The 21,461-nt window shown below is 48.3% G+C and overlaps 1 protein-coding gene across 5 annotated transcripts in view; it reads right to left on the bottom strand.

Annotated features, from left to right (window-relative positions):
* Nucleotides 1-21,461, bottom strand: part of NRP2 (neuropilin 2) — a 116,910-nt gene that overhangs the window by 75,978 nt on the left and 19,471 nt on the right. For all 5 annotated transcript variants that reach the window (XM_045034364.1, XM_045034365.1, XM_006935486.5 and 2 more), the window contains exon 3: nt 5,507-5,688. In XM_045034364.1, coding sequence (XP_044890299.1) covers nt 5,507-5,688 — 182 coding nt within the window. The remainder of the gene's footprint in view (nt 1-5,506; nt 5,689-21,461) is intronic.

Raw genomic sequence — 21,461 nt, 5'->3', positions numbered from 1 at the left:
GAGCTGCTCTGTAGTGGCCAGACAATTAACAATCGACGTTTGTAGCTGGTGGATCACAGCAGGGCGTTGGGGATGTTAAAGGCCGCTCCGGCAGCAAGTTTGGAAAAATGTGGCAGTGTATTGACATTTGGAAGGCTTCTGGTTCCTTTGTGGTAGGGATGGCCTTGTTTTTTCTCCGAAGCTCTTGTGTCTGCTTTCCTGGGACTCACGGAGGCGTTCTTATTAAATGCCGCACACATTCGCATCCCGGTGCAGGCTTGGACGGCAGCAGGAGCTCTAAGAGGATTACAGCCACCAGATCTGCTAATGCCTCTAGGTGGAGTCGCATTAAAAGGGCCCTCGTGTGCTTTCACCCAGCCACCATTGGCCAGCGTGGGCTTCCGACCAGCCCCGGGACGCTGGGCCCACGGAGCAGCGCGGGGCCAGAAGCGATGCCAGTCAATGCAGTGGATGTAAAGGCTGGACAATCGCCATTGATTTCACTACGCTCCGATTTTAAAATTAAAAAAAGCTAGCAGGATTTATGAGGAGGATAATAAGCACTCTAAGCATGAAGAAAAAATACAGAAATACTCGATAAACCAGGTGTTTACTGGCAGGAAGTGTCCTCTGGGGATCCCGCTGAAATATAACTGTGTGATGTCAATACACTGATCTTAGCCCGCAGCGATGTCTTTATCCGAGGCTCCTGCAGCAGGGCCCTCCGTGAGGCTCTTTATTGATGACGGCTTTCTGGAAAGCGCGCGTGTCTGACTTGGAAAAGGTGCCATGCAGATAAGTGGGAGAAGGGGGATTGCAACTTCCTTTAGCATCAGACCGGAAATTCCAACATCCCTACCTGCCCATCCATCACCTCTGCCTTCAGCCCAGCGCTGTGCCCTGGCGGCGTGGGGATGGGGGATGGGCGAGAGCTAACCTTTTCAGCATTCCCAAGGCTCCCTAAAGTGCCGCATCTCTGAGGCTCTGCACTCTGTCAGTCAGTCACGGGCGGCCCAGTGGGCAGCTGGGTCCAGAGGGCTGAGCTGGGACGGCCTTTCCCCAGTTTGTTTACCACTGAGCCCCAGCTTTGTTTACTGCCAAGCCCCACGCTCCGGAGGGCCTCCTCAATGGTTTGGGATGAGGCAGTTTGGCAAAGCAAAGCCAGCTGGCCGGTCTTTGGGGGGCTGAGAGGAATCTTGAAAAGGTTAGTGTTTATTGCCATTGTGCAGTCTTCTCCATGTGGGTCACTTAGCCGGAGGAAATTAACTCTCTAGCCACAACTGGCTTCCAGAGCCGGAAAAGGCATCCTGACATTCCCTCCTCAAGTTTGCTGTCTTGTCATTCCTTCTCAGGGCAAGGGGAATCCCCACCCCACCCCACCTCGTCCCCCCGCACAGGAGCGGGGAATTTTTGGTGGAATCTTTCTTCGGTTCCTCCCATCCATGGGGGAAAATTCGCCCACAATGGACACCTAGTGAGTCGAAGACAGGCCCGGAGAATGCGACATTTTAAAGCACCCACAGCTTCCAGGGTTCTGAGGTCCTGTGCTTCACTGGTCAGAATTTTTCAATATGATATATATTCTTTTAACGCTTATTCATTTTTGAGAGACAGAGACAGAGCATGAGTGGGGAAGGGGCAGAGAGAGAGGGAGACACAGAATCTGAAGCAGGCTCCAGGCTCTGAGCTGTTAGCACAGAGCCCGACGCGGAGCTCGAACTCTTGAACTGTGAGATCATGACCTGAGCCAAAGTCGGACGCTTAACCGACTGAGCCACCCAGGTGCCCCCAATATAATATTCTTATGGCAGAACAACCAACCAACCAACCAAACAAACAAAAACACCAAAAAGAATATGTATCTATCTCTGACACATGGCTATCCATGGGTATATTCTCTGGCTTATTTTAAATGAGGAAGAAAGACAGTTTTATCCTTTTTACACAGAACAGTCCAACTTGCCCATTACAACGGTGCATTCGGTCTGTAATCGTGCCACCTCATAGTTTGGACTGCGGTCAAAGTTCCAGAAAGCAGGCAGCTGGATGTTAAATGTGGGGGAGAGATCTCACAAGAGGGTGACAATCTTGGGACGAAAGGGGCGTCTTGCAGACATCTACCTAATCCAAGATCCTTCTCTGCAATGTGTTAAAAGCATCAGAGGTTAAAAAAAAAATAGCTCAGTCAACAAATACGCAGGTTCACTCAATGCTAAGATTGTCCACACAAGCTGGGGGATTTTGGCTGCAGTGAATGGTTTCATACCAAAGGACTCTGGTGTGAGAAGTGCCCACTCCATCTTTTTCCACTATAAATTTTACAAGAACTCTGCAAGCAAAGGAAGAATCCACACGCATAAAGCTATTTAAAACATGGTGGTGGATTTATCCAAACTGAGCTGGGCCTGCCCTCAAAAGGTGAATTCAGTTCAGGGAGCGGGAGCAAGGGGGGCACTCCAAGTTTTCTCTGTCTGTGGATGACCCCAGAGATTTCAGATTCTGTGATGTCTTTGGGCACCAGGAAGGAAAACCTGATCTTGAACTTTGGTCAAGGGAGTCTCAGAAAACGAATGAACAACAACAACAAAACCCCACGTTTTCCAGTGATTCAGTTTCCAATGTTACTTTTTAAGTTATTTTAAAATTCCTTTCTCTGTTCTGCTCATGATTTGGCAATTCGAGATCCTTTAAGTCTGCGAGCTGTTTCGGTTTGCACTTTTGTATGCGAGCAGTCTGGTAATATATAGACGCGTTTAGAAACCACTTCATTCAGGGGAGACGTGGACCTTGCACTCCAGCCACATGTCCCCCTTTTGCACCTGAATTGCGGGTTTGTGTCTGTCAGCAGAATTCGGCAGCTGAGCTTCCACAGTCCTCGGTACCATTATTTTGGGTATCTGTGTTTACAGTCCCCGCCGCTCCCCCCCACCCCCAGCCCCGTCTCTCTCTATGAATCTGACTAGCAAACATAGCTGTTTGTTTGGATTTCTTCGGCATGTTCACGCATTTCTTTCATGTTTTGCAGATGACGTAAATTTTGTGTATTTTCTTCCAGGACTCCCACAGTGGAAATGTGGGTGCAGGGAGCGCATGGCATCTGGAAGAATGTTCATCTTCCTAGGCTTCTCGGCTTTGAATTTCGTAGCCCGCGCATGTATGTGTTTTACACAGTGTTGCCCTTCATGCTGAGGGCTGTTCTCTCAGGCAGGCCTGATGGCAGGTGAGAGTGGCCCCCAAGAAGACCACCGGGCTCTCATTTTCTCTCTTGCGTTCCCCGGAAATATGGCTGTGGTTGGCAGGGCTCTCTGCCACCACAGGAACCTCTGTCCTCTGTCTTTAGGGAGTCCTCGTCCTTGAAGTAGGGTGCCCCGTTGGTCCATGCCTAAGCCACCTTCCATGGCTGGTGCTATGGTGTCGAGGCATCCGCAGACTATCTGTCCTCAAAACAGTACTGCTCAGTTATGATACCTTATCTCTGTGCATTTTGTAACTTTTAACATCAAAACTGCATGATGGATAGGGTTAACATTCATCCTTTCGGTGGCTTTCTGGAGAATACGGCATCATCCCTTGTGAAACACTAAGTCAGGAAGCATGAAAGAGACATGAACTTTAATGGTCCTGCTCACCCGTGTTCTGACTTCCCTCGGCCAGCTCTCTGGACGACCTTGCTTGGAGCTGTTTTCCGTTCACTGTCAGCACGGGAGAGCTGAGTGACAGCTTTAGCACTGGTGACCTTGCTATCTAATTGACTTCCTGGATCCCCTGCTTGCCACGTCACTCAACAGAGCCCTCATTTTCACAACCATAGCACGTTAATCGTACCTTTACTTAGTGCTTACGCCTTCTGCCTCATATTATAGTTTTCCTTTCAGTCGACATATCTATTTACTTATGTTCATCCAACGACGTCTACTGTGCATGGGTTACGTGCCGAGGGACTTCACGCGTGTTTTGCCCTCTTCTAGTGTTTTATTCCTTTCTGTGCTCTCTCTCCCCAACTGCTCCCCAGCAGAAGAGGGTATGATGAATGTTCCATCTGAGCCGGTGGCACGGACTGATCTGAATCTTGCGTCAGACTCTAGGGAATGTGGACTGAGGTATTCAGGAGCCTCACACCAGCCCCCGAGACACTGGACACCGCAGACTGTCAGTCCTTATGACCTCATGTGGGTGGGAAGCATGGCAGCCCGTGACAGACGGGCCTTCGTGAGACTCGTGCCCTGGGACACTCTGTGCTCCCACTGGGGCTTGGAGATGGCTTGACAGAGTTCCCTCGGCCCGCCCCTTCATTGGATTCTTCGTTCTTACTCTCAGGCAGACAAATCTGACAAATATTTAGACAGAGTGGATATAAAAAGTGCTTTCAGCAGCTACCACTTCCTTTCAAGAACTGTTTAGTGAAAAGAAAATATATATGAATAGGTCCCCTTACACTGAACTCAAGAGGCGCCGGACTTGGGCCTCTCGACGACAGGGCGGACAGCCTCCCCTTGTACCAGACTCTGTCTACAAGTTGTAAAACGGAGGCTCAGGAGGGGCCGTGCTGGTAGATGCGGTAGGAGCCCGTGAGGCAGGGAAGCAGGCTGGGGGTGAGGGGAGAACTGGAGGGTGCTTCGCTCAGCCTCAAGATAATGAGCTCTCACACTGGAGGGAAGGGCATGCCGCTTAGAGTGCTTCAGCGTAGCTACTGAACTAGCGAGTTACAAATAAAAGTTGGCTCAATCCAGTTATGGAAATAAGGATGGGCCCATGTTTTCAGGGCCTCGAGTAATCTGAGGGGGACCTCATGGAAAGCGGGCAGTCAACTTAAAAGAAGTGAAGTGTTCTCTGTCTCTTTTTCTCCTATCTTTTTGATTGCTTTTCAGGGGGCAGCTGTATCTGCATGTAGGAAGCAGGGGTTCAACAGGTAGAAGGGGTAAAACCGATCAGCAAGGGGGATTCCTACGAGCCACATTTGATTTTAAACGCTACTGGATGATCCCACTGGGAGGATCATACTAAGATCTTTAGAGACTCTAAATACTGAAAAGATTATGTCCTTCTGCCCATGAAATCCCAGATAAAGGCAACATTAAACCATGAAGTAATCAAGAGGACGTTCAACTGAGTTTTGCTTTCCCCCCACGAAAAAAAACACACAGAAATCTAATTGTGATTTAAAAAACACACACACAGAAATCAAATTCTTTTCGAAAGTGGTTCTCGAGTTAATTGACCCTCCTACACTTTTGGTGCCACAAACAAATGCTTGCCTGCCTGCCGGGCAGCACCCAGCACTCTCTCGAGTTGGATCGTAAGTTAAACTGGGTTTTCATCTTGGGCTGTCACCAGGGTCACCCTGAACCTCTCTTCCAACTCCAACAACTTTTGTAACCCCTCCCATCCGTCTCACTGGGCTCCATCCATGTGCATATGATTCTCACACAGTTCCCTTACACAGTGCCCCACAGCCAGACACAGAGGGCAGCTACCCGTCCTCCCGGAGGTGCCCAGCTCCCCGCTCTCCACCCGTGACCACACTGACCTGTCTTGAAGATCTCATAACGCAGGGAGAAGCCTGCCCCCTGCCTGGCGTAGTCGGAGGTGAACTTGATGTAGAGCACGGAGCCCGAGGAAATGATGGTGGGTGGGGCGATGTTCCCACAGTGCTTTCCCAAGAGGTCTGCAGATTCACTGTCCCCATCCCGAATCTCAATGAAGTCATACCTGAGTGAGGATGGTACACAGGGGCACATATGAGCAAAGATCACGCTCAGGAGATGAAAGGGACCATTGTCTCACTCCAGCTCCTGTGCCCTCCATTTCCAGATGTTCAGGAGTTTCAGAATGATAAACAAAGGGCGTTTAGGTTTGCTTGTATAGACCGGTGAACCTAGACATAGGAAGTTGCATTGCCTTATTGAAGCCATGAACAGAATGGGCGCCTCAGTGGATGGCTAGGTTTTAAGGCCTTATCTCTTGCCCACATAAGAGCAGTAGCATCATTCTATCAAATTATCTCAAAACAAACATTTTTCCTTCCTTCCATAGCACCACTTTTATTTCCATCACGATCTCTCTGAATCTTAGTCTTTTCGTCTTAGCTCTGCATCACTGAGAGTCACTTAACCCCTCTGAAATCAATTTCTTCATCGGTAAGATGAGGATAAAAATATCCAGTTCAGAAGGCTGGGCTGGAGATGGAATGAAAAGTATAAGTAAGGTGCTAGGCACCGAGCCAGGCACACTGGGGACAGTCCTGGGATATTTGTTTACTTTCCTGCCCTCTCTCCCATGTTTCCATTTTCTCCTGGGTCATCCCCTCTTTCCTTATCTTTAATTGTCAGTGACAAAGGCTCCCAACCATGGGCCCCCTCCCTCCTTGAGATGACTCTGCAGAGTTCACATCAGCAATGTCTCGTCAACAACACGTTTTTAAAAGGAATCAGCATCATATTAGATAAGGCAATAAAAACCTTTCTCCAAAAGCAGGGGGTGAATCCTCAGGGACCCAGAGTCTATGAGCAAATAACTATTAGCCTCAGCAAGCTGCTGAGCAGGCTGCCCTCCCTGTACTGAAGCTTGAGCTCATTTCAAATAGAATCAAACTGGCCCCAGGTTGGGGAAGACACCTCAAAGACATCCTTGGCTCGGTTCGTGGAGTGGCACACACACCATGGGTGCCATTTTATCTGTACGGGCACACAGATCCAGCCTTGGTGGGTGCTCCGGCAGTCTTCACTGTGCCGACTCTGTGCTCCTCCTCTGGGTTCCCAGTAAACATCCCTGTCTCAGCGGCAGAGGTGGGACATTCCTTCCCCACCAGCTCCCCGCAAATTGCTGGCCACTGCACGATTATTTACCAACAACCACCCATTTCCTTGTCTCTCCCTGTTTATTTATTTTCCATCAATCTGTTAAAACAACATGTAAGACATTTCTTTCTGGGGGGGTAGAGAGAGGGCCTGGAAAAGCTACTCTCTCTGGGATGTGCCTGCAGACTCCTGCACACACACGGGTCTGTGGGAGCTGGCTGCCTGTAGAAGTGGCTCGTTTGAGCTGGAGTGGCCCAAGGCCTCCCTGCAGCCCCCAGGAACCATATTTCGGATTGCACAGCCACTTATGGATAAATAGGCCTGTGAAGGAAGTATAAGGAGTGCACCAGGATTAGTGCGATCTGAGACCCCAGAGGGCTGGAATCCTACAGTCACAAGAATTACAGAAGCTGGTTAGGCTGGAAACGACAAGATGGCAGGGTTTCCCCCCCAGGAGCTCTGAAGAGACAGCTACAGATTGAGAAAGGCAGTGGGGGTGGGGGAATCTGCGATTTCAGTTTGGGAGATGCTGCTGCCTTTGAAAATGTGCCTCCCCACTTCCAAAACCAAAGTGAAAAGACACTTAGTTTGTTCTCAAAGGAAATTCCCCAAACCCTCTGGAAAATCCCTCCTTAGTATTTCCACACTGAGGTAAGCGCTGCTGGACAGTCACTCTCAGCTGAGTAATGGTGATGCCTGACCGGGGTACACAACGGTGGAGAAGCTGGCTGTGTTCAGTAAAGCAGACACTACCGAGTTCCCCTAGAGCAGTGCAAGTATGAATCTGCATGGAAGAGTCCCGTCCCCCTGGCCTCCACCCCCCAGCTAATCCCAGAAGTAGAACTGGGTTTGGATCTCAATCCAGCCTTAATAGCTGGGTGACTTCAGGCAAGTTACTTAACCTTTCTGATCCTTAGCAATGGGGAAAATGACAGTAAAATGGGATATTAGAACCTTCCTCCTAGGGTTGTTGTGAGATTCAAATGACCAATCTAATCCATATCTAGTGTCGGTACCCAGCCTGGTAGTTTAGTGACTGCTCAATGAGTGTTCGTTGTGATTTATTGTATTCCCACACGCATTTCTGGGGTGAAGAGATACAGCAAGTGAGTAGAGGTGCAGTATAAGCAGAACGAACATCTGTTAAAACATTTTGGAGTGCATTTGGGCAGAAATGTGACAAAGTCTTTAATCCAGCAATTCTGCTGCTGGGAATTTTTTCCTAAGAAAATAATCAGACAATTGTGCAAAGATGTACATGCCTCCTTGTGCATGTATAGATATAAGAAAAACAAAAGTGAAGGGCACCTGGGTGGCTCAGTCAGTTAAGCATCCGACTTCAGCTCAGAATCTCGCGGTTCACGAGTTCGAGCCCCACCTCGGGGCTGGAGCCTGCTTCAGATTCTGTGTCTCCCTCTCTCTCTCTGTCCCTCCCCTGCTCACACTCTCTCTCTCCCTCAAAAATAAACAAACATTAAACAATGCTAAAAAAAAAAGTGAAAAGATGGTTCGTTTATAAACAGCATCATATCTAAATGTCCAATGGGGGGGTGGTAAATCAGGTTTGTATTTATATAATGGAATACTCCACTGCCATAGTAGGTAACGCTGTGGGTCTAGATATTTTGTTCTTATGGGAAAATGGCCATGCTGTATTGTTAGGTTAAAAAATAGATTTAAAAAAAAGCATGTGCTAAAAACATATACATATACACACACATATACACATTCTTACATATACGTAAAGAAAAATGTCTGAAAGACTACCTACTAAAATATTAACAGTAATGAGATATATATGGGTGGTGACATAATTGGTAATTTCTCCTTCCTTCTTTGTTCTCTTCTATTATCTGAATTGCTTACAGGGGGCTTGAATTTTTTAAAAAGCCACAAATATATAAAATAATGCTGCTTCCATTAGGATTTTTTTTTTCATGGTGACAGATGGTAACCACACCACGGCGGTGAGCATGGCAGAATGTATCCAATTGTGGAATCGCTCCGACGTGCACCTGAAACTGACATAACATCGTATGTCAACTGTACTTCAGGAATAATAAAGACAGAATAGAATAAAAGAAAAGGAAAAATAAAACAAAAAAGAATTTTTTTTTCAAAGTAGGAGAGCTGAGAAAAATAACCCAGCTCTCAGAACACAGCGGATGAAAATGTAAACACCCTCATCATCATCACCACCGCCATCATCACCTGTCTTGCGAAACCGTGGCGGGGACCAAATGAGACACGGCACTGGGTCACCTACAATAGTGCCAGGGGCATGGCCCACACTCGGTAAGTACTTAAACACTTTTTTTTTTTAAAGACCACCAGATACCTCCAGTGTTTCTGTTGCCAGTGTTTCTGGAAAGGACAAAGAGAGGCCCTGACGTCCCACTGGCCGGTTCATTAGAAAGGGAGGGTTTTATCTGGTTGCCTAATCACCCATGGAGTAATTTAGGGGATTAACACAATCAGCGATGAAGTGGGGTTACCTAACAAACGCCATAGCTGTAAGCTGGCCTCAATTTACTCAGTGAATATACCACCCCAAGTCCTCTCCTGTAAATGCTGGCAGCTACGAATACATCCCGACGTATTTACACACGCAGAGAGAGTGAATGAAGGGATGCATTTTTTGAAAAGGGTTCACATAAATCAATCACATTATAAATTTTCTTTCTAGAGCTTGTCATTTAAAGGACCCCTCTGGTGAATCCTTTTGTGAAGCAAGTAATCAGCTCTTACTTAAACTCCTTAGAAAAACCAGATTTTCCTCTTAGGTTTGCTTGAGGGGAAAGGGACCCAGAGTTACAGTTGGGTGGCTAATCGCCGTCCCCCCCCCTCCTCCCCGCCCCCACTTCCAGTGCCCGGGATCTGCCCCGTGGACGGGCCCCAGTTAACCACCAGGTCTTGTGGCTCGGCTTCCTGCATAAAGGGCACACACCAGATGACATGCTGACTTCACACAGAACGTCTCACTTACGTCCTGTGAGCCTGACTCATTTGGGGAAATTTTTTATTATTAGGGATTTGCTACAGCTGCAGTAAATCTCCTTAGAAATTTCAGTGTTGTCAGGTTCATTTGGAAGAGCTCACAGAGGATTAGGAAGTTGGTGGCCTCGGAATAAATATGGTTCCGCATCTAGCATCTGATAGCCAGCGTTTGTTTGGTAAAGGAATCTGGGCTCTAAACTCGGGGCTCACCCCAGCGACAGTCAGGTAGGATAACCCGCAAAGCCGTTCCTCTTCGAACACATTATTCATTTTCCGGAAGAAAACATAAACCAGCTAACGGACATATTAACTACTGTGTTTGCATTTCATTATTCGTAATCTCCCTCAAATGAAAAAATTCCTTCCAAAGCTTTCACGCTACCTTTTGTTATTTTATTCATTTATTTACTTTGCTAAGCCCAAGTAGCCACTTCCACTCCTACCTTTCTCTCTCTCTCCACAATGGTTCCCGAGTGCCTTTTTCCTTTTCTCCTCACAGATTCCGCCATCTGCCTGTTGAGCATTTGTCGAGAGAACGTTTTCTGTCCGTTCTTCCTCAACTTCAAAGTCTTGATTTCTCTCCCCAAACCCGCACGTGGGGCGTGGGAATCTTGACGGCGGAATTAATTTTCAGAGACCGCGGGAGAGGTATGAAAAAGCAACAGTCTCATCCTTCCTCTCGTCACTAAGGCCAACATGAAAAGGGGCTTTCTGCTTTCCACAACTCTATCCACACTTGACGCTTCCCAGCAGGCCACCAAAACGCTGGGTTAGCCAACGGAGCCCGTGCTAGAAGATCCACTACACGTCAGAGCCCCTGTGCACACCCAAATCCTGAAGCCACAACCTTTGCCAATCAGTCAGTGCCTCCTTTTATGCTACTTGTATCACAAATGATTAAGACCTCACACTCTGCACATGGCAAGCTCCTTCCAGCCTCTGGGCCTTTGCACTTGCTCTTCTCTCTGCCTGTGACACTCTGCTACCTTTTTCTTTTTTTTTTTTCAACGTTTATTTATTTTTTGGGACAGAGAGAGACAGAGCATGAACGGGGGAGGGGCAGAGAGAGAGGGAGACACAGAATCGGAGACAGGCTCCAGGCTCCGAGCCCTCAGCCCAGAGCCCGACGCGGGGCTCGAACTCACGGACCGCGAGATCGTGACCTAGCTGAAGTCGGACGCTCAACCGACTGCGCCACCCAGGCGCCCCTCTGCTACCTTTTTCTACAGCTGGTGCCGTCTCATCCTTCTAAGGGCAAATGTCACCTCCTCAGAGAAGCCTGCCCTGACCACCCTATTTCAGACAGCATACCCTTATTCTCTAGCTCACCACCGTCTTATTGCCTTTAGAGCTATTCATCGGTACAGGTCTCGTCAATATACTTGTTTATTTGTTTAGAATCTGTGTCCTCACTAGATTGAAGGCTCCATGAGGGCAAGGATCTCACCTTTGTGCTGCTGAACCTCTCGTGCTTGCACAGTGCCTGGAGGGCTCACAGTTTTTTGTGGAGTGAGTAAACGGATGAGGGACCTAAGGTTGGTGAATTCTGAAGAATTCACTCTGTGATGACGTTTCCTGAGGGGTTGGCTACACTGGGTCCATTTTGTGGACTTTGCCTTTGTGTTCTAACACATTCCCTGAGCTATTCTGTTTTTTTTTTTTTTTTTAATTTTTTTTTCAACGTTTATTTATTTTTAGGACAGAGAGAGACAGAGCATGAACGGGGGAGGGGCAGAGAGAGAGGGGGACACAGAATCGGAAACAGGCTCCAGGCTCCGAGCCATCAGCCCAGAGCCTGACGCGGGGCTCGAACTCACGGACCGCGAGATCGTGACCTGGCTGAAGTCGGACGCTTAACCGACTGCGCCACCCAGGCGCCCCATGAGCTATTCTGGTTTTATCTGGAAACCGAAATGTTGCCTCATGACTCGAAAACACGAAATATAACATTTTGAGTGGAAGAAACATCTCAAATCATGCTGACAGCATTTTCACTATTAGCGGCAAACAAATCAACTATAATTAAAATGCTGTCAAAGTGATTTGAGATTTTTCTCACACTTTCAAAGTTCCATATTTCATGAGTAGATTATGGAGGCCAGAGAATTTACCACCTCCTGGAGTGCCTTTCTTCTGGGAAGCTCAAAGACATCTACAAACACTGTCTTATTAATCCTTACATTAAAACCTGCAGGGAAAAATAGGAGGAAAAAACAATGCTGTCATGTACAACTTCTCGGTGAAGAAGCTGCCTAAGACACAAAGAGACCGTGGGCAGGTCTGCAGGATGCTGAAGTCTCTGGTCCATTCAAGGCCAAAGGCAGGTCACCTGGTCTCCAGCTCAATAGTGAAATCCAGCCTCAATGGACAAAGTAGCTCACTGTCAGGGCACATTTTTTTAAGTAGCAATTGTCATTTCCTGGAATTTCTCCCTTTCATTGGGGCTACCCATTTCATACGAAGCTGGAACTTCAACGGGAATATCAACGGGAAGAAGCACCGATCATTTATTGAGCATTTATTATGGGCTGGACCCCTGTTTAGATAGTCCTTGGTTTAATCCTCAGTGAATACGCACCACACCCTGTTATAGCTGCCACCCGTTTACAGATGCAGAAACTGAGGCTCAGAGAGGCCAAGTGACCTGCCCAAGTCTGAGGCAGGCTTTACCCCCGGGTGGTCTCACCGTTGGGCAAACTGGCCTCGCCTCCATTCTTTTGTCTCACTAGTGGATAAAGATCTGAGCGCAGTAAGAATAACAGATTGCCACAGTACAATACCGTTAGAAGGTACTGGGTAGAAAGAAACCGCCTGGTTTCAGTTAGAAACTTAACAGAATCTTGCTCTTTTTATTTAGCTGTTTTGTTTAAACAAAGCCCACAGGACTTGCCAAAATTAATAGACAAATCGTACCAATAGAAGCAGTGAGCAGATTTGGAATTCATGGTTTCAAGATCCACCCAGCTCTGCTTTTAAGTGTTCAGATGGGATAACATATTAATTTTTGCAAGTGAAGTATTTTTATAAGCGCATATATACCCATATGTGAACATATGGTCCATCGAGTGAGAAAACAGTACCCTGTGTATTTATAAGCTCTTAAAGTATCATCTAGAGCATGTATTCTTAAGCCCGTGGATTTCCAGTAGGGTCCACAGATGAGTTTCAGTAGGTGAGGGAACCCTACAAGTCAAACGCAGAAATTTTGTGTTTGTGTATGTGCACATTTTCCTAGGTCTGCGACAAAAATAATCTTAAATCACTGTTATACAGAAACATATCTGTCTATAAATAAGCGTGTGTGTTCTGAGAAGTGTAGTACATGGGCTTTGTGGGTACACCCATCCAGTTTCCAGCACTCATTAGTGGCCTGACTGCAGGCAAGGCATTTCACCTCTCTGAATCTCAGTCTATTCATCTATAAAATGGAAAAAATAATAGTCCCCACCTTATGGGATTGTGGGAAGGACTGCCAAAGTACATACAAGCCCAGAAGAGTCCCGGGTGCCTTAGAAAGTCACCGGGAGACACGGGCTATTTTCACTACTCCTCCTGTTTTTATAAAGCGGGGTGGCGGACGTGGGGGAGAGAAAGGTTACATACACGTAACGTCGTGGAAACTGAACACGTGGAGATGGAATGAAAAGTCATAATGGTAGAGACAGTCTCGGTGCCCCCCCCCCCCAACCTCAGTGCTAGCAGTGGGGGTTTCTAAAAATCCTCCTTCCGTACAAATCCATCAATAGTGCTTCAGTCACTTGAGTTTTTGCGATTTCCTTTCCATCTCATGTTTCTGAGCCCAGGCTAAAATCAAACAACCTGTGCCTTTCCCCTCCCCACCCCCCCCCCCCACCCCCCGCCCCGCTCCCCACCTACAGGTGGGTCTTGAACAACCACCCAGCCTCCCTCTGTTTGGTGAGTTAATGCATGTCAACAGCTCAGCACAGTGCCTGGCACAGAGCAAGTACTCAGTAAAGAAATGTTCATCATTATTGCGGCTATTATTACTGTTGTTATTGTTATCATTTGTGAGATAACTACGGGACTCAAAACGGTGCCAAGACGCTACATCTGTTTGCGTATTTGTGTCGGTGCTGCTGCCTTTTTAACAGTGACTGCTGGCAGTTTCATTTTCTTCCTTCATTTCTTCCCACCACAAATCTCTGATACGTGGAGGTTATCCGCAGTCCCCGCACAGCCAGGGTCACCGTGCCTCTTTAGAAAGGAGGAAATCTGACCACCCAGCAAAGGAAGTATGTGAAGAAAATAACCCAAAACAAACCGAAGGAATGATTCCAGAAAACCTTGAAGGCAAGAAAATGGAAACTACAAATAACATCTATTTATAATTGCTGGTTGTTTTCCGCAGAAGCCCTGGGATGATGGAGAGGGGCCTGCCGATCTCATTGTTCCTGACGGAGCAGGCTGCCAAGAACGCCTCGCGACGTGAGGAAGGAGGCCGCTCCAGACAGGGCGTCTGATAGATCTCACTGAGGATGAACTTTCGGAGAATTAAGGGCACGCCACAAAGCCTCCGGCACTTTTCCCCTGACCCCCCGGCTGAACACCGCTTCCCCCACTGACCTGGCTCCCCAGCAAGACGCATTCCTGAGGCTGTGTGGACACAGATCTGTTCCACTCCCGGGCCAGCGAGCACTCTGGAGGCTGGCTTGGGTGGAACGTGTTTGCTTATGCAAGGACTGATTTTCTAGGCAAGCAGTGCCAATGTGAAGTTTAAGGCTGCTGGGCAGGCTCTTTTCGGCACGACGGTTGGGTTTCTGTTTGCTGTACACGTCTATAAAATCCTCACTCTGCAGTTAGCTTAAAGGGCCCCTTGTTAGCATTTGGTAACGATACTAGAGTGGGAAGGAGGTAAGAGGAGCCCATAATTTATGTCTGTTTACCAGTAGGCTGGCGCTTGGATGGGAAGGTGAACCCCAGCAAGGCCAGAGACTGCCTACACTGTCCTACACTGGCCTGGGTCAGTCAAGCTTGCGTGCCTCAGTTTGCCTCATCTCATAAATAGGAACCATGCCTCTGTGACTGGTATCCACGAAGGGGAAATCAGAGCACACCGTCCCAGGGCTTGGCATGCTGGCGGCATCCTTGCCTTTGGCCGGGCAGGCAGCTCCCCCTGGAACAGGCGCTCACTAACCCTGGCTCCCAGAGGGTCTAATTGTGAGAGCAAATCATAACCTTCCCATCTGTCCGAAAAATGGGAGCCTGCTGGGAATGAGGCACACTGGGCACCGGGGAACCAAACGCTGCGTCAGAAAAATGTTTTTCTAAAGGTTTGGGCTCCCGACCGTTTTTTCTACCCCCCCCTTTGCTGGCATCCAGCCTCCATAACAAAACTTAGAAAATACAAAGCTTGCCTGAAAAATGTACCACGCAGAAATGCAAGCAGGGGACAATTTGGGAGTACGTGGCTGGTGTGATGGGCCCCGTCCTTGGATTTCACTCACTGCAAGCTTCAGGTTACCGAGTTCAGAGCCTCTCCGGGCTCCAGAGGCAGACTTGTCGCCATTGTGCAAAAAAAGCACCTTGGTGTGGAAATGACGGGCCTGCGCGGATGTCCAAGCAGGAAGGGCTGCTGCCACGCCAGGGTGGAGATTCTGAATATAGTACTCGGTGGCCAGTCGGCTGGAACGGCTTCCACCTCTCAAGCCGCCGCTGGCTAACTGTGCTCTCCTCGACGGCTGTGTTGTGCAGGCACTGTGGCCGCAACAGGCGCAAAAGCAGCCCCCTCTACCCGGTGCACGTGGAAACACGCGCCGCTCCCCGTCACAGACACGGCCCTCTATTCTGAAAGAACTGGCCGGCATCTGTCGGGGGTGGAAGGAGGGAACGTTCGGGAATACCGGGTTCTCTTGGCCGGAGGTTCCACAAGACCAGGAGGAAACAGGTCTAGAAAGGACGCCACCTTCTAGGAGAAAGGGAACCAGATTGCAGGCAGTCTCCCAGCAGGATGGGAGCAGGCTGAGTCAGACCGTGAAGGACCTTTATACATCCTACAGCTGTCACGGGCTGCTTGCTTTGGGCAGGAGCTGCTGGCTGCCTGGCTGCACGGCCCTCACGCCGTCGGGGGGGGGGGGGGAACGCTGGTGCCAGGGGTGAGCTGTGAGGGCCACACAAGGTAAGGGGCCTGGTGGGCAGGAGGGCAGCAGAGACCCCCAGAAGAGGAGTCAGTCCCCCCCCAACACGGAACCCAGCCGCCTGGCCCGAGGCTTAGACCGAATCCCGAATCTGCCTGGACCTCAGTTTTCCAGTGGAGAAGACCAAAAATGAAAAAAAAAAAAACAAAACAAAAAAAACCCAAAAAAACCCCCAACTTTCTTACCCTCCTACCACTCTCAAAGGGATGACACATAGATAAATCACTTTGAACTTTCAGATGAAAGGTGCTCTATAAACTCCAGGTCTCATCAACCGTAATTGTTACGGTAATTATTTTAATGATAATAATGATGATAATGGGAGAAAGGGGGGGGGCGTGGGGACGAAACCTCCTACCTTGAGACAAAGAAAAACTCTTCCATTAAAACCTGCATCACGATTCCTTCTGCTTCAAGCTCTCAACCGTCTCCTTCAAACTGCCAATTCCTGGGCTGAAATATTATTTACTCCTTTCCTTCCCAATAAAACAATTATTTGTTCCACTGTTCTCCCGCTCGCTCACTCTCCGGTGTGTCTGGCTTCGCCCTGACAGCTCAGCCATGGACTGTTTACATGTCTCGCTCACCTCCAAGACTCTGGTTCAGCTCCATTGACACTGAAGGCAGGAGAATTCTCTCTGTGTGAGGAATCAATTACTTCCGCTGACACTCTATTACTAGCCCTCACATCTTCAGATTCCAGCTGCAGAGTGAGGCGGTGGGGGGATGGCAGAGGATTTGAAGAGGATGGCGAGGGGGGCTGGAGGGGACCGGGAGGTGGATGACAGGGGGGCAGAGGAGACCATCGACCGAGAGGCAGGCCTCCACCCTGTATTTAAAGTCACAGATCTCTCTCTCCTTGACTGCCCTGCTGGCATCCAGAGGGGACTGCATGGCAGAAAGAGGCAAAGAAAAGGAATAAAAAACAGCAGAGGACAGGAAAAGACTCGTCAAGGATGTCTAAGGAAATCAGAGAGGCCCCAAATACCTAAGGACGGGAACAGCAGGTGACAGCTCTAGGTAAATAAAGGCAGCTTCGGGGGTGGCTTTCCAATCCCAGCTCTACCCTTACTGTCTGTGAGATCGCTCAGGGCCTCGGTGTTTCCACCTGTTAAATGGGAACAACAGCAGTACCCGGTCCATTATATACACAGACCGCCAGGATGCTTGGCTACAAAGTTAGGGGGGATAAAAAGCATATAGAATCGTGTGGATTTTATCGCATGAAGTCCTTTGCCAGCTCTCCAAACCTAAGCCCGGTTCACATGTGTTTCTGTCTTCTTTTTTAAAATTTTATTCTGACCCAGCTAACATTTTTCAGGGATTTTCCCTCTAGGAAAAAAATTCTGATTATGTAAATTAAATACAACCATCTACTCTGCAATCACTGAGATGAGTTGTGAGGCCCTAGGTTTTATAATGAAGGTCGATTATGGAAGCTCTTTTCTAGAGGGAAAGACAAGGGCAGCTAATATGTATATATTTTTTTTCGGGGATGATTTATCCAGGCAGAAGTACAAGAATGGAATTAAATTATCTATTGAGTTTCTCTTAATCCAAAGGTTTCAATCCCCCTGTCACCGAAAAGGACAAAGAGAACACATTATTTTCTATAGGACTTATAACTATAGGCAAATACACAAATCCCTTTTTAGAAAAATCTGATTTCTTCACTCGGTCTATTTCCTTCTCCTCTCTATCCCCTCCACACCCTGAGCTCCCACTGAATTTCTGAAGACAGACTCTCACCCGGTGTAATTAGCCGGGAGAATTACACGCAGTTACATGGGGTAAGATGCCTGCCCTCTGGGACCTCTGGCTTCAGAGAAGGTGCCAGGGTTGAGAGGCAGAACAAGTGGGATTGTGTATGAGAAAACCTCAAGTGATTTTCTCAATCAGGAGATAAAAACGCATTGTTAGGAAGGACATCCACAGCGAAGCTTGCATTTGGAGAGTTGTGATTGCAACATCGCATATTTAAAAACAAACTGCCAAAAATAACCCTTGTCCCAACTGCTCTTTAACCTTGGTAGGAGGAGGAGAACAGTCTGTGATTTTTTTTTTTTTCTTCCCACTTCTCTAGCAAGTTAAGTTGCTGGGTGGAGTCCTTGGTCAAGGTTGGTGAGCTGGGGTCTGCTGCCAGCTGAGCTCCAGTCAGCAGGACCGTCCCGTTATTGCACCACGTACCTGCAGGGGGATCTGTTTCTGTCATTAGGCAGGGTTGTTGCAATACAGAAGAATATTGCTGCTCGTTGGTTCCTTGGGGGAATCAGAATATTTCTGTGGTTGGGCAGGCAGTAAATCTATAATAATGTCATGAGTAATCAACCTGAGGCTCTCTCCTGAGTGCAAGACACTCTCCTGAACCAGAGAATTTATACTCTGCTTCGATTTCCAGAGCCTCAGGTGGACACCAGCCGAAACCACACCTCCAGTTGGGCAATGTGGCCTCCTGCCCTCTATTCTTAGGAAAGAGACACGTGTTCAGAGAGGGTACTGTGTAGGAGTAAACTGGCAAGTGGAGTTTAATCCAGTGTTTTCTGGACTTTTCCAGGCCAAACCCCACATTCAGGCATTAACTCGGGGTAGGGGGGGGGCGTGGATCCCTGGATATAGAGTACAAAATTGTAAAGACGGCCAGGGAGGGGGAGAGCAGCAGAGAGTCCTTAAGATCTTAGTTTTTCCTACTTCCTGACCCAGCCCCTTCTCTGAGATGGTAGACGCCTGGCCAGGAAATAAAATTCAATAGCATTGCTTAGGCACCTCTTCACTGAGAAGTTCTGTTGATCAGCAAGTCACAAGGATGGCCCTTCAATTACTGTTGTTCCCAAAGGCATCAAATTCTTTCCCCTTCTTATCTTTGGCATGATTTTCTCCACCTGGAGAGCCAGGGCGCACACACTCCCCCTCTGTCTGCCTAACTTCTTTGGGATTGGTGCAGCCGTCGCTTCTGCCAGGGAGCCTTCCCTGATCTCCCCAGCCTAGGCTGGGTCTCAGGGCTGTGGGCTCACATTACTCGCCTATGCCGTATCCCCAGTCAGCAGGCACAGTGCTGCGGGGGTGGGCAACAGAGCATAAGAGCGAACAGCCCAGGTTGCAAAGTAGGGCATTCTGGCTTCAAATCCCTTCTCTGCCTTTTTCCGTGAATGGGACCTGGGGCCAGATGCTTAACTGCTTTAAGCCCAAGTTCCTTCTTCTGGAAAATGGGAAGAGTAACAGTGACTTCGCATTTTTTGGAAGCAAGGATCAAATGAGATGATATACGTGAAGCACTTAGCAAAGGGCCAGGCTCAGGGGTGATGCTTCAGATGTAGTAGCTTTATCATGAATAACCACATTTTTTTTCCACTTGCTCCCAAACTCGAAGTGCCACGAAGGCAAAGAATACATTTGCCATCGCTGCGTTCCCAATGCTATCATCTCTCGTGGCGCATCACGGGTGTTTAATAACTATGAGTGAATGCATCATCTGTTGCCATTTGGGTGGTGAAAAGCCGAGTCACAGAGAGCCTAGTGACTTCAGTAAGCCCGTGTCTCATCTTCCCGTTGTTACTATGTCACATCACAAGCTGGGCGAATGGGGAAGACAGCGCTGTCTGCCTTTCAACGCAGGTTCATGCCATGCTGACCTATGTCCTGGCATCGCAGATGTAAAAATACCAGGGAAACAATCATTTGCACGTGCCTGCTTGGTATTCCAAGACCAGGTGTCTAGAAATGAAGTATGTGGTCCATGCCCTTAGAGGATTTACACGCTCAGAATACAACATATTGACCGCATAGGAACCAAAGGCAAGCCAGCAAATCAAGGCAATACACAATGCTCTGGGAGCTTGGCATTGGGACCCATAAAAGAACTAGAGGAATCAAGGAAATGGAGGGGAAGAGGAGGGGAGTGCGCAGCTGGACACTAGGGAGGGGAGAGGGAGGAGGGTCCAAGCACTGGGTGCTCACAGATCTCATACAGATGTAAGCTTGTCTTTGGCTGTTGACTGGAATCAAGGCTGCTCACTGAGTGCAGAAAATCATTGCTGGCTGGGTGGGGAGGGGCTAGACTATTGAGGTCTGGTCTGTTCCCTCTGTTTACTATCATCAATTTATCAGCCTGGGAAACCGCTACCTTTCAAAGATATCGCCCGCTACTTTAGTAGAAACAGACACATCTTCTAAGATTTAGAGGGCTCCTCTGGCCGTAAATAAATACAAGAGCACCTTGCTTATCCAGGACACTTAGCTAGAGGCCAAATGTCCCTAAACCTCAAATATGCAGAACATGGGTGGCCTTCAGGGGATGGTTTCAGCCTTGAGCATCTCCATCGATGCCGGGGACCCCGAGCACTGCTGTTCTTATACTTTGTCCCTGGGGGTGTGCCTCAGTCCCGGCTGTGCCATGAGCTTGGCCAACGGAAGCCAACCAGACGTGCCGGCCCTGGGGTTACACTGGCTTGGGGCAGAGCTGAGACCCCAGAACCAAAACTTCCCGATAGACAGCAAGACCTCCTGAAGCAAAATCTGTACGACACAATAAAAGAGTAAAACAAGCCAAGAGAGGAAGGGTCCAGGAGGCAGGGGTACACATAACAGGAAGTGACAGCAACAGTACTGATAGAAAAAAGCCACACACGTCCCCATGGCAAAGTACAAAGATGCCCACGCGGTGGCTAATTCATCGTGTATCCAGATGCAGGAACCTTGCAATGCAGGTATCGTCACACTTTTGCAGACGAGGAAACTGAGCCCTGGGAAGTTGAAATGGTCAACCAACACTCAAATCTCAACCTGTCTGATCGAACTAGGACAGTACCTGACCTCTGTCACATAAAGTGAGGTTTAAAATTAGAAGCCTGAATCATCAAGAAAAAGTTGACTCCCCTTAGTACTGGTTTTGTTTAAGAAGACAGGGAAGTGTGGCACATGATTTAGAATGTTCTCTATCAGAAATTCTTTCAAAAAAGGACATTAGAGCTTAAAGGAGTATGCTTGAGTATCTAAAAATTCCACTCGGATTCAGCGCCACTCTTCAGTGCCGCGAGGTAAATAAGATGCTGCTGCGCTGAACACACATAAAATCGTTAGCGTAAACTTCTTGTGGGTTTTTTAGCAAAAAATGTTTTTTAACAAGACTTTTTTTTTAACAAGCAATGTTCTTTCAGGTTTTTCTGGTGGTTTGTGCACTCTGTGGAGCACGTTTTTGTTTTTACTTAAAAAAAATTTTTTTTTAACGTTTATTCGTATTTTGAGAGACAGAGCGTGAGTGGGGGAGGGGCAGAGAGGTAGAGGGAGACAGAATCCGAAGCAGGCTCCAGCCTCTGAGCTGTCAGCACAGAGCCCGACGCGGGGCTCGAACTCACAGACCGTGAGATCACGACCTGAGCTGAAGGTGGACGCTTAACCGACTGAGCCGCCCAGGCGCCCCACGAAGCACGTTTTTCAAGACACCCATCTGGAAATGACCCACTCTTAACGGGACCCAGACTCTTGGTTTTGGTTTCCTTTGAGCCCCTGGGATGCGGTCGGGTGCCACGCCCACATG

Source organism: Felis catus, chromosome C1, assembly GCF_018350175.1.
Source record: "Felis catus isolate Fca126 chromosome C1, F.catus_Fca126_mat1.0, whole genome shotgun sequence".
Classification (NCBI taxonomy): Eukaryota; Metazoa; Chordata; class Mammalia; order Carnivora; family Felidae; genus Felis; species Felis catus.
Note: the sequence above shows the minus strand (reverse complement) of the source record. Positions and strands in the feature narration are given on the sequence as shown.